Here is a 15,791-nt window from a genome sequence, read left to right as displayed (position 1 = left end):
CAGCAGCAGCGGATCCGCAGGGAGCATCCCAGTACCCAACCAGAACCATCACCACCATCACCACCAGCAGCAGCAACCGCAGCCGCCCGGCTGCATGGTGTGCAGCTCCTGTGGGTGCAGCGGGAACTGTGGTTCGAGTGGTATGACCGTCAGCTACGCTAACTATTTTCAGCACCCGTTTTCAGGCCCTTCAATGTTTACTTTTCCATTTCTGCCCTTCAACCCTTTGTGTAGTAACGGCTACATCAACACGCAGCAGTACAACAGCAGCACGACTTTCCCCGTGGTCCACACCGCCTACAACAGCGGTATAGCACCGGACTCCGTAATGACTGGGCAGTCGACGTTTGCGGTACCGCCGATGCAGAACTTTATGGCAGGGACAGCAGGGGTGTATCAGGCACAGGGAATGATGGGAAACAGCAATGGTTCCACTCACAAAAAAAATGGGAATCTCTCCTGTTACAACTGCGGGGCCAGTGGGCACAGAGCTCAGGACTGCAAACAGCCTCCGATGGATTTCAATCGCCAAGGTAAAAGCAGGTGGAGGGACTGACGCGGGACGTGGCTCACACGCAGAGCGTGGCTCTTAGCCGGCGGGAAGGGCTGCGTACCCGAGGGCTGGAGGGAGTCTGATGGCAGTGCCGTAGCTTTGAATTTCTGACTTGCACAAAAAGATCTTGTTCTTGAAAGCTGGTGCTTTTGAGCTGTATTTACAGAAGTTGGAACTTACTTCTGTGCGGACCCAACACGAGGATGGGGCCCAAGCAGGGCCCTGGGCCAGACCCGGGTGCTTCGCGGGGCTTGTGCTGGTTTCTGGGAAGGGGAGAGGCGCGTGCTGCGGGAGGGAGGGAGCTTCTGCGCACAGATCGCAGAGGACTTGCTGTTGCTGCTTGCACCTTGTCATCCAGGTCATCATCGGTGATAATGGCAAGTTCCCCTGGAAGTCTGCGGACATCTCTGTTCCCCCTTTCCCTTCCTCCCCAAAATAGTAACCTAAATTAAGAATTACTGTTCAAATGCTTTTGAAGGTCCCGTGTTTGCTGCTGTACTTATTTTGCAGGGCATGTTGCTTACGTGGCTACAGCATGGGCTTCTCTAGGAGAGAGCTGAACTCCTTAATTCCGGGAGGGAAACAACTCAGAGAGAAATATTACGTTAACAAGAGCACCTTCTAGTCCCATTTTTCTTTTTTATTTTGATTGATATATTGTGTTGAGATAATTTGCATGTGGTGTGGACTTACAAATTTACAAACTTTTGACTGGAGCAAACGGCACTGAGGTCTTATTACTGCATTCTGTCTTGTCTATAGTGTATGTCTGTATATGTTTTTAAACAGTGCAGACAAGATCTGAAGTATTTGACCACTATAAATTAACTAATCCGGAAAACTTCAGAAATGTAGTCTGCTGTCTTTTTAAGCTGAATTTCGTGATTTCAGGAAAACTTCAGAAATGTAGTCTGCTGTAATTCTGCTTAAGCTGAATTTCGTGATTTCCTTTCATTAATTAAATTTCCGTTTAAACTATCCCAAAGAAATTTTTGCCAGCCCTAAAGCTACATCTAAGCCAGTGACTTTTACTGTGTGAAACTATGCCTTGATTTTCATCTCTGCCAGCTGCAGACACATGCTTGTCAGCCTCTTCTGCAGCTTCACCGCGGCGCTGCAAGCTGGTGGTACTCTGTAATACCGCCTTACTTGCCCCATAAGCAGCGGGTTGGTTTAGAAAGTTCTGAGACGTAACGGGTGTGAAAAGGTTGGTGGTGTTTAATTCCTCTGTTTCCTCTTCCCTCAGGTACGTTCAGGCTGAAATACGCTCCTCCCTCGGAAAGTCTGGACTCCACAGACTGATATTTTATCATCCGGCAAGAAAATACTGTAAGCCATGGAGATATAAGGAGATTGAAATACAAAACTGAGACGTCCAGTTGCTGTTAAGCTTAATGTATTTTTTAATCCAAAGGTGCTTTACTTTATTAGACTAGGTAGAAAATCTAGCTTAGGGGTGCCTCAAACCCATTTTTGATTGCCAAATTCAAGCTTGGATCTCGTCGTTGGAACTTCTGACTACGTGTCATAGGACCGATGGGTACTGGATGGACGGTGGAGCTGGCCAGCTGCATTTTCTGTTGCAAATACAACCACAGTGTACTTTTATTTTGCTGGAGAATGTTGCCACGTGTGGACTTTCTAAGGTGAAACGTCTAACTCCAGGGCAGCTACATTCTGAAGTGGAAGCTGGAGGCTGAAGGTAGGAGTGGCCGTTCGCCAGAAGGACTTTGGCACCCCTGGGCTAGGTAAAATGTCTACTTTTTTTCAAAAGTGATCAGGCACTAATCTCTGGGATTTTTAAGGATTGCACTACAGAAGAATGTAAAACTCTTCAAGCTTTCTGCACTTTTAGCAGACAGTGTCACTCTGAGACCAGTGCAAGAGGCAAAGAAGTTCCAACTTTTAAAAAAATTGGCACCAGCAGGCTACGGGACTTAACGACACAATAAAAATCTTAAGTCAGTCTCTCCATTCCCTTCCAAAAGAACACACATGGCAGTTTCGGTTCCTTCTGGAAACAAACTTGTGCTTCATTGTCACTTATTGCTAGATAGTGCTGGGTTCCCAGCAGTGGAATAAACTTAGTTTCCAAGGGTCCAAGTCCCAGAGACTCCAGAGTCATAAAGGCTTCAAGGATATTTTCCTGTAATACACAGAACAACCTTTACGTCCTGTTACTGTATATAGGTCTCTTTCACAGAAACCTTATTATTCTGCTTTTGTAAATGAATTTTAAACCATCCTTAAAAAAAAAAAAAAAAAAAAAAAAAAAAAACCCCGCGACCGGAGTTTTTAAAGCTTTTGCTTTACTTTATATAAAAAAACCCCTTTGACTCCTACCCCAAGGCTTTTGCTACAGGATTCAGAAGTGGTAGAAGTCAAACATGTAAAAGGTAGTAAACTTCATTATTATCACGACTTTGAAGGATTTATTGTCAGCCTCCTTCGTTGCAATAGATTGTAGATGACTAGCTTTGGTGTTAACTACTTAGCGTACATAATTTGTGGGTGACAAATCTAAATTAGGACTTGAGAGGAAGCCAAACAAATCTCGAACTGCTAATTTGAAATAGTTTGGTCCTGTCTGGTTGAAAGAAGATGCTGATCCTCGTGGCTCACCCGAGGAATTTGACAGCATTAAATGGGTGAGGCCTTCTCTTTCAAATGTCTGACATAGGGATATTTGCAAACTGTAATTTGGAAGACACCTTTAAAGTCTGAAGCCTTGTTTACACTTGGAGGTATTTCTTACACCAGTTTAAACCGCACCAGGATGAATAATAGCTTTTGTAGTGGCGCAGCTGACTTTCGCTGGGAGGTGAGGGCAGTCGTACCCGAATCTGTTTGATGGTGGTGGTGGTGGTGGTGGTGCAGAGCTGCCCCGAGATGGGGCCTTAGCGATGGAACATCAGTGTGAGGGGTAACGCAGCAGATTGATAGTCAAGCCCTTCCTGGACCACGTACATAGGAAAGAAATATTCTGGGCCATCCTTCAGTCCCGCTTTCTCAGCGGGCGCTCGGCAGCCTCGCCGGGGAAGCGGGCAGGGTAAAGGAGCATCACCGGAGAGGCACGGTGACGATGAGACGGCCAGAAATGGCACGGTGATGATGAGATGGCCAGAAACCAAACTCGGTCCAGGGAGCGATCTGCAGCTCATAGCGCATTTGGCTTCGTGGAAACCAAAATCTAAATTTGTCTAACGGTTGGTTTAACAAAAAAAAAAAAAAAAGGATGATTTTTATTCCTATGCAATGAAAAAAAAAAAAAAAAAAGAATGCGATTTGTGTATTTTCAGCCCAGCTGACAGTACCCGCAGCATTGCACACACGCTGCTGACATGCTTCTGTTCGCTCTGCCCATGTCCAAGGAGGTTACCCGTATTCTAATGAACAACCTTCAGACCTACAACACTAAAGTGATGAAAACTGACAATGCAATTTACTTTGCCTTAATGAGCTTGAGACAATGGTAGGAACAATCTGTCATACTGTATTACGCTGAAGGAAACGTGCAGTTTTCGGTGACGATGTTTACTATTCACAGCTTTGAGGGTCTCTCCAGTGGCCTGGAACATGTGCTGAAAGCCAAACTTTAACTTTTTTTTTTTTTCTCCACTTTTTTTTAAACACTATTTTAAAACTGAATTGTATTTAAATAAACTGTATTTCAACACACATGCAAGTGTTAAAAACCCTCTCAAAATAGCAAAAATCAACAGAAAAAAAAAAAATCAAACCTTTCTGTACCAGTTGCATTTTGTTTGAATGCCCAGGGCCGGGCACACAGTCTCGTCTAATATTCATCACAGAGTCGAAACCGCAACAAAAGGACTGTAAAACTGAACTTCTGTCCAGCAAACTGTTTCATTCCTTTCTTCAGAGCTTTCTTTGGGATTGTTTCCTTTGTGTAAAGTTAAGGCTGATGTTTCCTAAAGTGGCTTATGTGTACTTTTAAGTAGCGTTTTTAAATGGTGAAGTCTGGTTTTAGAGTAAGTTCAAACTCAGAAGTCTTGAGTACCTTAAAGCAACGCGAGTGTAACAGAGAAATGATTGATGAGCCAGCAGCAATGGCAGAGCCTCCCCTAAATCAGAGCGAGTCGTGTCTTCAGATCTGCTAGCGAACTCTGTGCGCTTTGTACCAAGAACAACCAAAGCTGGTAAGTCCAAACACAGCACTTTAGTTCCATAAAATAATCCTTACTCTGTTTTTAAAAGGCACAAATCCATCTTTCCCCCCTGAAAAGTAAGGCAGCTTCTTTTAGAATAGTAGATCCAGCTTCACTGGCTGAAAAAAACAGTTCTTAAAAGCTATTTTTATACATTGAAAGATGGAGATTTCAAAGAATGCTATTTATTCCTATCTTTGTCCTGAAAGTATAAAAAGAATTAGTTCTCAAAATGGATTTCACTGTGGAATAGAAATGATTTTTAAGTGTAAGACGGAAGGGAATCCCAAGTCATGCCTCTGCAGGGGCACGGAGAAGTTAGCGATGAGTCGTCCCTCGGGGGAGTGAGCGACGCGCGGTGCAGTTTCAGCAGTGTTTTCCATTTGGGAGTGTTGGTGATGGAAACGCTCGAAATAGGATGGAATTTCCAGCAAACTCCTCCTCGCGCTGGCAGTCTGCGAATTAAGCATTAATAAATACGCCAGGCTCGACGCTAAACAGCAGGAGAGCCAAGAGGGAAGCCTCATTTTAGCAAGCGAGGTATCGATCAGAGTGTTCCACAGTACTTTTCCTTAAGATAACACGTCACACTCCACTTTTGGTGAAACTTTTTCATACCACGTTCGTTAAACCTTGGCAAATTAAGCGCCAGACTTCCGTAAATAGCGGCCTAACGCTAGACCTTTACCGTTACCCAAAATTCTGTTTCGTGCTCTTTCTCGCTGGCAAGCTTCAGGGTGAAGGTACTCAAAAATTAAAACGTAGTGGGTGGTATTCGGCAGAGCAACACTCCTCCCCAAAATAAAAATGACGTCATCCGAACCTCCCCGCCGTGTGGGTTAGCTGTCTGTCTGTCTATTGGAGGTCACGGACACTCGGAGCTGTGGATTCGGGGTAGTCTAGAACACCTCTAAAATGAGATGGATGTGGGCAAATCTGGACAGGAATCCACGTAGCGGAGCACATGCGAGAGTCGAGACGGCTTTTGCTGGTTGAGGTAACTCTGCCCACCGCCGTCTCTTGGAATAAACCCTTGGAACTACCCCTTTGCTCTCTTAAATTTGTCGTACGTGAGCAAGAGACGTGTTGGTACTGAAGCAGAAAGCAGATCCTGTGTGTTTTCAAGTGCAGATTAACAGCTTCTCTTGGACATAACTTTCCACTAGGAATGAAGGAAACTCCTGCTCCCATTTGAGCCATTTCTTTTACTTCGGTCAATTCTAGTATTACAAATTGTGCATGTAACTTTATAAATATTTTAAATAGTTTTGTAAATATTTAATATTCAGCTAATTTGATTTTGAATTGTAAATGTCAAGTATTCTGGTATTGGGATTTTTATGTTTTATTATACTTTGTTAAAAGTAAAATTGTACATTTTTAGAATGTTTTTATCTGAGTAAATTTAATGTATGGAAAATAAAGAGTTAAACAGAATCCTTTTGTATTTATTTTTTTTTATTTAAAGGGGCTTCATCTGCGTGGGGGCTTCTCCAGCTTGGCAGTAACCAGGGACTTTTTTTTTTTTTTTCTCCTCCGGTTAATTCCCTTTATTACTTTTGTTGTCTCTCCACCCACAGACATCTGCGCATGAATCACAGCTCTATTACAGCGCTCGCGATCGCTCTCCTCTCCTCCAACTCAGCTCCCGGCTCCGAAGGGATTTGCGCTTGCTGTTTGTTACCCCGCTCCGGCTGCCCACCCCAGCCCAGACCCCATTTCCCAGGGAAGGGGGAATTGTGGGAGGATGAGGATGAGCAGGGAAGCTGCATCCTGAAACTTTTTGTGGCCGGTGCCCAGGGTCCTTCCTGACCAGCAGGTTCGAGCACCAGGAGCCTGAAGCCTTGAGGGAGAGGTTGGTCGAGCAGGAAGAGGAACAAAATGGGGATGTGGAAACCCGTCCGTGTGCCCCAGTCCATACCCATCTACAAAGCAGAACTTTTACAGGGCGATTACACCTGAAATTCCTCCTCCTGGAGGGCGGTGGTTCCCTCTCAGAGTTCTTAATGACAATCAGTATCGGAGGTTTCAGTACGACTCACTGTCAGCAGGACCCAGTTCACCACCTCCTGCGTCCCAAAGCAGGTGGAACAGACCCCTCCGTGCCCTTCCCTACAGAGATTTGATTTAAGAAAGCTGTCTAGAAATAACCACGCAAGCCATAAATTAAGTTGGGATGTAATCCATCCATATCAGCACTGTATTAATTTTAAAAAAGCAACATTTGTACAGGAATATCAGTCAATCACGTAATTACAAGTAAGGTTGTCAGTTATGAGTTTAACAATTTCTTACACGAACAAAACTAAACATAGAACAAGCTGCATTTAAAAGTTTACCTTGGAGTAAAAACACAAAGAACAATAAAAAATTGGAAGTAAGCATTGTGAACGAGATGCATGCAAAGAGGTGTAGGTAGGTACAAATTGTACACCTTATTGAGCTAGAGTGCCAAGACGCAGTAGTATTGCTTCTTTTCCCCCCCCCGTTATAGTAAGTTAGCTTCCAGTAACAGATGTAGTTAGTTCACAGACACGTAATATACAAGAGTAATCTCATCCTGCTACACTTCACTTGACAACGACTCTAGAGGAAAAACACAGGTCCTACGAGATACCTTTCCTCTGCACAGGCTGCCTCCCTGCTCAGGACAGTAGTAACACCGAGATCTTCCAAACCCCATGCGAGCGGCAGGAGACTTCAGTGATGCAAAAAAAAAAAAAAGCGCATTTGTTCGTCAACTCTCAGCAACTCCTGGGCGTGAGCTGCTTCTAAAAGCGGTTCTCCCTGCCCCCCCCTCGGTGGTAACATGCAAAACAAGTGACAGACTGGTTAGGCAGTGTGGGTTGGTAATTCCAGTGGCACGTCCCAGTCCAATGTTCGGTACGGAGGTGTGTACACACCAACAAAGCCGTTGGCCCGCTCGCGTCGGAGGCCTCGAGGGCACCCGCCCTGCCGAGCAGATGGAGACGGGGAGGACAGGCGGCGCTCCCCGGAGCACCAGCGACACGGGCGCTGCTCATGTCTCCGATTGCACTAGCCCGCTCGGCGGCCGGCTGCGCGCAGCGGGACAGCCCCGGGCACTGGCAGTGGCAGCGGGTCCCTCCACTACCTTCTCCCAGCAGACTCTGTGCCGGGCAAGCGAACGGCAAACCTCCGGGCTAGGGGGGAAATCATCTTTTGGAAGCGAGCCCGTATGAACATCAGTGTTTCACTGGACACACAGGGATTGGAAATTCGTAACGGACTGGAGTTTATTTCAGTGTTACCTGTCCAGGTGTGTATTTTACAGTTAAACACTTCCTAAAACTACAATAAAGCTGCAGTGTTTGGTATGAGTATTTCAGAAACTGGCACCACTCCTAAGTTGGCGGTGCCACAAAAAACAAGAGACAAAAAAGAGTTGTACTCCCCCAGCTCACCCCAAGCACTTGCCTTAACTCACTGCAGCACTGACACAAGTCTCATTTTGCTGCAGAAGACAAAGCTCCGCTTTGGAACATTAAAACATTTGCTCTCATGAGAAGCCTTCCCATTAAAAAAAAAAAAAAAAAAAAAAAAAAAAAAAAAAAAGCTTTAAGGAATCATAGGGAGATTTTTCCAGAAAACTGTCACACGAAACACTTTAGCTCCTCTCTGGTGCCTGTTTGCTTGTTAAAGTCAATCGAGTGTCCCTTTATTTGCAATTGTCACGTGCACAATTGGGTTCCATTCATAAAGTCCAGAAATGTAAATGTGCCTGTGTGGAATATTACAGCAGGTTTCAAAGCTGGAGGTGCTCGTCTGTACTGTTTAATAGTCACAAACAAGGCAAGGTAAGATGAGACACCTGCTAAAGCAAGACTATGCTAAGGTACTGAGAGCGTAGGTGACATCCGTTTCTTTCCCTGGGGTGTGTGTGGGGAAGAGTGGGGGTGATGGCCAAGGGTAAACCAAAATCCTAGGCTAGAAGCCGCTTGCGTGTCTTAGACAGAAGATTGCACTCCGAAAGTCTCCTGAGAGGCGTACACCATGTACAGGAACCCATCCTCGTCCTTCTCGCTCTCGTACACCTCGGATATGGGTGTGGAAACGCTCACCATGCTGTGTCCGTTCACCAGGAGGAAGAAGGCCTGGTTGGAGTTCAGCTGCAGGCGTCGCCTGTTGGGGGGAGGTCGGGGGAGCAGAGAGGGGAAGGAGTTTGACAGTGATGACAATGCATTTCCACTCACATTAACAAAGGACAGATGGCAAAACAAAGTCCTCCACCACTGACAGCAGTTAAGATGTCCCCACCCAAAGCAGCCCTGCCACTGCAGAAGGCATTCGCTTCCCACCTCGAAGTTGTATTAAATTCATCTGCTAACTCCAGTCAAATACACCTACTGACGGAAGCCCCCATTTCACTGGAAAAGCTACGCTTCAGAAGGGCATTAAACTGAAGTGAAAAGAAAGAGGTACTCCTTGCCAGAACGATGCCGGGGCAGCGGCATCATCCCCGTACAAGCAGCAAACACGCGAGGCCTGCGGGACCTTTGGCTTGCAGCTTCGCTCAACAGCTTCTCGCTGGAAACGTAAACCCAGGCTGACCTTGAGAGACCCGTGTGAAGACGGGGAGGGAGGACAGGCAGAGCTTCCATGCAAAGGCCCTGGAGCTTTTAAACTCACTTTGTCACCAGCTCTGTAACAGCCTGCGTTTAACCTTTGGAGCATCTTGCCCCCTCTTCTCCTCCCTCCCAGGAGAAGCACCATGGGAAAGGCAGAGAGCGACAGACTTCATAGGCTGCACAGCAGAGTAAACATCTAACTTTGGCGTTTCCCTTTGATCATTCGCTCCAGTTGGGGGGAAATAGGTATTTCCGCTAAACTGCCTACTGGAAAGCAGGTTTGCACAGAGGAACTCTCTTACTGCTTCATAAGCCAAGTAAGCAAGAGGAACTCAGATACATGGAGGTGCAACCAAAGAAAGAAAGAGCAACAGATCAGAAGCTTCCTACCGCTTCTACTCACTGCTGAGGGGCAGCAGCAGCCGGAAAAAAGAATGTATTTAGCCTCTCAGCCACAGCCCTGGAAAGGGACCCTTCCAAAACCAAGCTCTAATCACTCCAGAGACAGCAGCTGAGAGAAGGCAGCGGCTCTCTGAGGGCTGGGATGGACAGACTTTGCTAAGCACAAGAAGAGCTGGCTGAGGACCAAGTCCAGCTGGTACCAAGTCACCTATTAACGATGAAGCCAAAGAAAAAGGTGAGGGAAATCCTTAGCTTGCTGTTAACCTTTTTGCCCAGGGCCTTTAAAGTTCATGAGAAATTCTGGAAGACTTGAGCAATCTGGTTCCTGCTTCCAAAACCCTATCTTGCTTTCTTACTCAAGGAAGAACTGGGATTTGCTTGCGACAGACAGTTTTTGTACAAGCCTCCGAGGCAGGGAATTGTTTGGACACGCGGGACAACTCTCAGTTTTTACAGCTTGTGGCCTCCAAGAAGCAGCTCTCTGCTACACTGTGACCAACAAAAAGCAAATTCTGGTTTGCTGCTAACTTCCAAGTTTACCGCTTGAGAACTCTTACTAATCAGATATTCCTTCTTGACATTAAGCCAGGAGAAATGCACTTCTAGCAGAATTTCTGACCACGATTTTAGACCACACAACTTCCAATCCATGGCTACTTCCCCTTTGCCTTTTCTTGTAAGCAAAGCTCAAGCACCAGAGCGGAGCAGTACTCAAGCCACAGTCTGTGCAAACAGCTGGAACAAAAAGACAGTGGTCTGAACGTGTGTTTTTTAAGCCTCAACACTGTCACTGAGTAAAACCTCGTTTCACGATCAAAGGATGCCAACATCAACCCTAAGCAACAGCTCAGAGCTCTGGCTACGAGCCCAAACTCCCCCTCCAGTGGGCGGGAAGAGGCAGGCACTCCGGAGAGGGACTCCCAGGCAGAACACCAAGAAGGCATCCTAAAATAGCCAAGCAGGAAGCGCCGGAGCCCTGGGCCAGAAGCACCCATGTTAGACAGGGATTCACAGCCCCAGACTCCCTCCTACATCTCTGGGAACCAGTTATTTCTCTTGAAAGCAGACTACCAGCTCAGCTCTTTTCAGAGTCTTTTTCCCAGCAGAGCCAAAGGAAAAAGCACCTTCTCGTGAATTTGTCCTAGTGATGATACCAAGCGCTCATTAGACGAATTTTCCATTTAAAGAGTTCCCAAACGCATACACCAGCTGGGGAATTAACAAAGAATCATAGTCTTAGGTTGATGCAGCTTACACAGCATACTACCTGATAATTTTGATTAGCTCGCTCATGTTGACATGATCTGGCACCAGGAACTTGGTCTTATCCAAAACTGGAAGCTGCTTCTCTCCCTTGTACCGTTCAATGATCACCTAAAAAGAAACGCACAGAAAGGAGCAGAAGATGTGAAATGCAGAAACGGTGCCTGCTGCCCTCATCTCCCCTTCCCATTTTACACACAGCGAAGTACAAGCATTTACGGTAAACTCCGTTTCCCTTCATTTGTGAATGAAGTATCTCGAATCTTCTGAAAAGGAACAATTATCTTCGCATGCCCCTCTTGTTCTGTTTGCAAGAGTCACTGTACGAAGGGGTAACAAACAGGGATTTAACAGCAAACATCCGCAGCTTCGGTGCTGTTTTAGAACAGTTCATTTGCTGGAATCATTTAATCTAGCAACGAACTACCCAGCAACAAGGAAACTCAAGAAAAAATAAAGCACGCTTCCCTCAAACACATTACAGTGGCTAAGCAGGGGCTTGGGCTGCTACCTAAGTCTGCAAACTGAACCAGTTTTCACTAGAATTTCTCCAGCTTTGGGCCATCTCTTTCTAAAAACTACACCTCCAGATTAGTATGCTATTCCATTCACCTTCCATGGTTACTCTAATGCGTAAGAGAAAGGTACTTTCGAAGGGTATAAAGCCTCAAAGGAGAGAATTTCCTCCTCCTTAATCTCAAGGCAGCATGCTTAGGAACCAGTAATTCTGTCAAGATTGTTATGTAGTAACTATTTAATTCACAAGGAAATTGCAGATTTGCCAATTTAAGTAGCACCCTGCCCAGCAACTGTATTTAGTTCCTGCTTTTAAGAAATGATCTCAGAATTCGTGTGCTCCAGTTTCCACAGCCATGTGTGTTTTGTTGTTTTTAAATCAACGGTAGCTACGTGACACCATTCACTTGGATCACTTCCATGCTCACGGGGTCTGGCTGTGTTGATATTCAAAAGTTGCACAGGTGAAGTGATATTGAGCCAATTTAATTATATCAGAGAAAGACTTCCTTACACCAGTTTAAATAAACGCTGGCTCATTCTGGAAAAAAAAACATTATTTTTAAAAAGGTAGACCATAACCAATAGATAATATTTCCAACAGCAAAATGAAGGATGTTGACAGGACAGGAGGAATTTACCATCTAGCGTGACATTGCCATCTTATCTCATCCAGAGCTGCTAATGATAATAACGAGGCAGTGACTCAAGCTGGACATGGACAGGCAACCACAGCGAGCCTCCAGGGATCCCAGCAGGCCTCTGCCATAGTTGTGAGTTTGCATCACTGCACCTTCAGCAATTTGCTTAGGTACCTCTGAATTTTTGCTGGTAATAATGTTCACGGCTGACTTAAAATGAGGGCTTTGCTATAAATCAATGGCTTTCAATCTGTGGTCACAGAGCTTGGGGACTACGGCTAAGTGGTCTGTGAAAGGTGGGCGAAAAAGCAATCTTCTGTCAGGAAACAGATTTGTTTGGAAAGGGCCGTTTGGGGAAAACGGCACGTTCCCGAAAAGTCAGAAAATCTCTGCTATAAAATATTACTTGTTCCCATGCCCAACAGCACAGTGAAAGAGCAGCAACAGCTTCGCAATGAAGTAGTTTAAAGCTAAAGGAAAAGTGAAAACCTTTTGGTTTCTGTTTGACACAGAGGCAACAACTGCTTCTGCTAATGAACCTGCGCTGGAAATAACAGACAGTTTGCAAGCAGTTTGTTCACAGAATAATTTCCACTCACAGGGATCGCCAGCTCTCACCACTGAGCACCAAAGGCTGAGGTGTCCCATTAAGGTCTCTCTTCTGCCCCCAAGATCTCCTGAGACCTTCCCTGTTCCACCAAATGCCCATAAGGATGGCTGCATTTATTGCTTACTGCAGTGACAGCCATCTCACAAAAGCCCACCAGTAACAGATCATCATCCATGCCTTTTGCTTTCCAGAGTGCTTTGAGGTGGCCCAACACTAGGTGGAGGGGGTTGAGGGCCAAACAGCCTTTCTGGAGACCTCAAGCAAAGGCCTGTTTCCCAGAAGGCAAACATTTCTGTCTTTCTCAGCACAGATTGGTGATGAAAGCCATAACCGTCTTTACATTACTGTGTATTTTTCTTGGATGGTCTCTGCAGACTCTTCTTTTGGAGAAGAAAAACATGTAGATGAGAAGAGCTGAACTCAGGAGAATCTCAGAGCTCAGCCGGGGTGTGGTTTTCTTTGAAGTTACAACATGCAACTTCAGTACACAGGAAACACCATTTCCTCCAGTCCCCAGCTAGCACCTTGCTCTGCCATGCTGACTGCCAGTTACTAGTTTGAGAAGGTTTCTGAAATCCAGGCTTAAAGACCCTGAACAGACAGACTGTAATTTGGTCTCATCAGGACAGCTCTTTTACAGGTTTCTATCAAAAAGAACATGAGACTGGAAATCGAAGTGAAAACAACCAGACTTACTGGTATTTTAGTTGGATGCTGATCTCGAATCAGTCGTACATCTTCCACTCTTTGCTCTGCAAAAGATTTAAAAAAAGTCTGTTCAAACATCCACAGTCAATGCTGTTACTACCTTATTTCTCCACCCCTGAAAAAGAGGGACTGCATGTTAGTAAAACTCACAAAAGCAAATTCAGGCAAAGCAGTTTTCAGATAGGACAGCACTGTCATAAGTAAAACCTCTCTTTTGACAGATGATACTTTGCTCTTTAACCCAAGGTGACAAGTACTGCATGCGCACTGCTTGGGACTCCTAGAAAGTGCTAAAGAAGATAGCTCCCACCCACCCCCCTAATTTTCTGCTCACTAAAGCAGAGATTTAATCTCATAAATTTACAGCATCAAATTACACCACCCCAGTTAATGCCTAAATATCCTGTACTATTTCTGCGAGACCCCGGAAGAGGAAGTTGTCAACAATTATTTGAGACCTAAGACTAGCCGAAGCCTGGCAGCATCAGCTTACGCCGTGCGTCCTACTGTTACCGAATTACAGTTTTCTATTTTGATTATGCCACACCCATTGTTGCAGATGCTGTTGGTAGGTTCTTGTGTACCTAGACATTTCACCGCTCTCTGTGCCAGTTTTCAGAATAAAGTTCACCTCTCCCTCAGACATAAATATTAATAGCACAGATATTATAAACCAGGCTGAAGTACACATCCGAGCCAAAGTAAACAGGCACAGTTGCTTTTAGAGGCAGTTGCATCTGCTTATACCCTGCCTACTTTCAGATTCAGTGAACTCAATTTTAACCTCTCCAACCCCTCCTCTTTTCAGCAGGCCAGGGCTTTCCAGGCCATCTCCATCTTATAAACACCTCTCAGAGAGAAGATTTAGTGTTGCATCACAGCTTTAACAGAGAGAGGTGCTGCTCACGGGAAAGGAAGAGCTTAGATCAGCACCCGTCAACCCAACTCCTTGCTGGTACGCTAATGCACAGGACACACTACCTGTCCCGTCACTCAGCAATAACATCACTCAGCTCTCCATTAGTCCATATTAAGTTTGCGTGCGTGAAATACATCTCTGCACCTTTTTATGAGCCCAGTAAGGAAATGCAACTCACGTGAATCACAGTTTTAAGCTGGAGGTGAATCAAGCAGAACTCAGGCAAGGAGTATGCAAAGCCTTCACCTGACTGCGAGACCTAGAACCTGAAAGCCATCCTGCTTCACATCTCACAGCCCAAGCCACGCTCTTACAGACCAACATTAACACTTCAAGGGCAGAGATACTAGCTAATTAAAATACTTTTTAAGATTAACCAGAAACACAAGAGATACGGGGAGCGAATGAGACCAGCCGTCAACCCAGCAAGCACAGAGGGGTTTGACTAACTTTTCAATAGAAATGGGTTTGTTCACGGCAATGTTATTCAGCAGAACTCCCTGGAGTAGAAAGAACGTAAACCGGACAAATCATTGAGATTATTGTACATGGCATGTTCAAAATCAGGCTTCAGTCAGCCACAGATAAACACTGTTCTCTGACGACACTAGTTGCAGTGGCAACTGCTTGGCTGCCATCCTAGCTGAACTTAATACCTGCAACAGAGGCTGCTGACAGGCAGCGGGGTCAACAACAGTTTTGGAAGACTCCAAGAAAAGGGGCAGCTTAAACACGGACTCTGTTAGATCAAAATTCTCTCCACTTCAATGCGGAGAACAGCTTATGTTTAACAGAACAGCAACGACAAGGGTGGGCACACCAGGAAGATCTCTTAAGCAGCCTGACTCTAACCCAAAGGCAGAAGGAAAAGAAAATCTGGATTAATTACTTCCACCAATTCCATTTTACGTGCGGGACTTTATAGTTCACGCAGAAATAGGTTACGCTGCCAGTTCTTGTTACCCTCAGAGCATTTCAGCGTACCTCACCAACACATATGAACAGATACTGAGCTCTCTGATTGCTTTGGTCCCATCCTAAGAACAGAAAGAAGTGTTGGCACCGCTCTATCAAGGCTGTTCCTTCTAGAAAGGGACTAATCTCATTTCCCCAGCCATCATTACACAGCTCTTTTCGATGCCTTTGCTAGTTTTCAATAACTAAACGGAGATGGGAGGCGTACATCTCAGTCCACTCGCAACTCCCCGGGTAGAGAATTCCTCACACTGCGCCAAGTACCAAACTGCGACTGGAGCTTAATTCTCCTGTCAGTAGCGCGGACGAAGCCGGACACTGAGCAGACCCGTCGGGAGGGACGGGCAGGCCCAGCTCCTGGCACACAACGCTCGGTGATGTTTCCAGGCTCCTGGGAATTCTGCAGCCCATAATGGATGATGTGGGGAGCCCATCTCCCCACCCCAAGC

General features: G+C 45.6%; 2 protein-coding genes across 2 annotated transcripts in view; one reads left to right on the top strand and one right to left on the bottom strand.

The window, feature by feature from the left end:
- ZCCHC14 (zinc finger, CCHC domain containing 14) overlaps positions 1 to 2,530 on the top strand; it is a 53,616-nt gene extending 51,086 nt beyond the window's left edge. Inside the window, exons 13-14 of the mRNA XM_009890032.1 lie at positions 1 to 533; positions 1,800 to 2,530. Coding sequence (XP_009888334.1) covers positions 1 to 533; positions 1,800 to 1,855 — 589 coding nt within the window. The 3' untranslated portion in view covers positions 1,856 to 2,530. The remainder of the gene's footprint in view (positions 534 to 1,799) is intronic.
- A 5,962-nt stretch (positions 2,531 to 8,492) lies between these two features.
- MAP1LC3B (microtubule-associated protein 1 light chain 3 beta) lies at positions 8,493 to 13,514 on the bottom strand (the record flags this gene model as incomplete). Its single annotated transcript, XM_009890031.1, has 3 exons — positions 8,493 to 8,862; positions 10,978 to 11,084; positions 13,437 to 13,514. Coding segments are annotated over 3 exons (360 nt in total), but the record flags the coding sequence as incomplete, so codon positions are not given.
- Positions 13,515 to 15,791: the final 2,277 nt, after the last annotated feature.

This window comes from Charadrius vociferus, unplaced genomic scaffold (genome assembly GCF_000708025.1).
Source record: "Charadrius vociferus isolate BGI_N301 unplaced genomic scaffold, ASM70802v2 scaffold1028, whole genome shotgun sequence".
NCBI classification, from domain to species: Eukaryota; Metazoa; Chordata; class Aves; order Charadriiformes; family Charadriidae; genus Charadrius; species Charadrius vociferus.
Note: the sequence above shows the minus strand (reverse complement) of the source record. Positions and strands in the feature narration are given on the sequence as shown.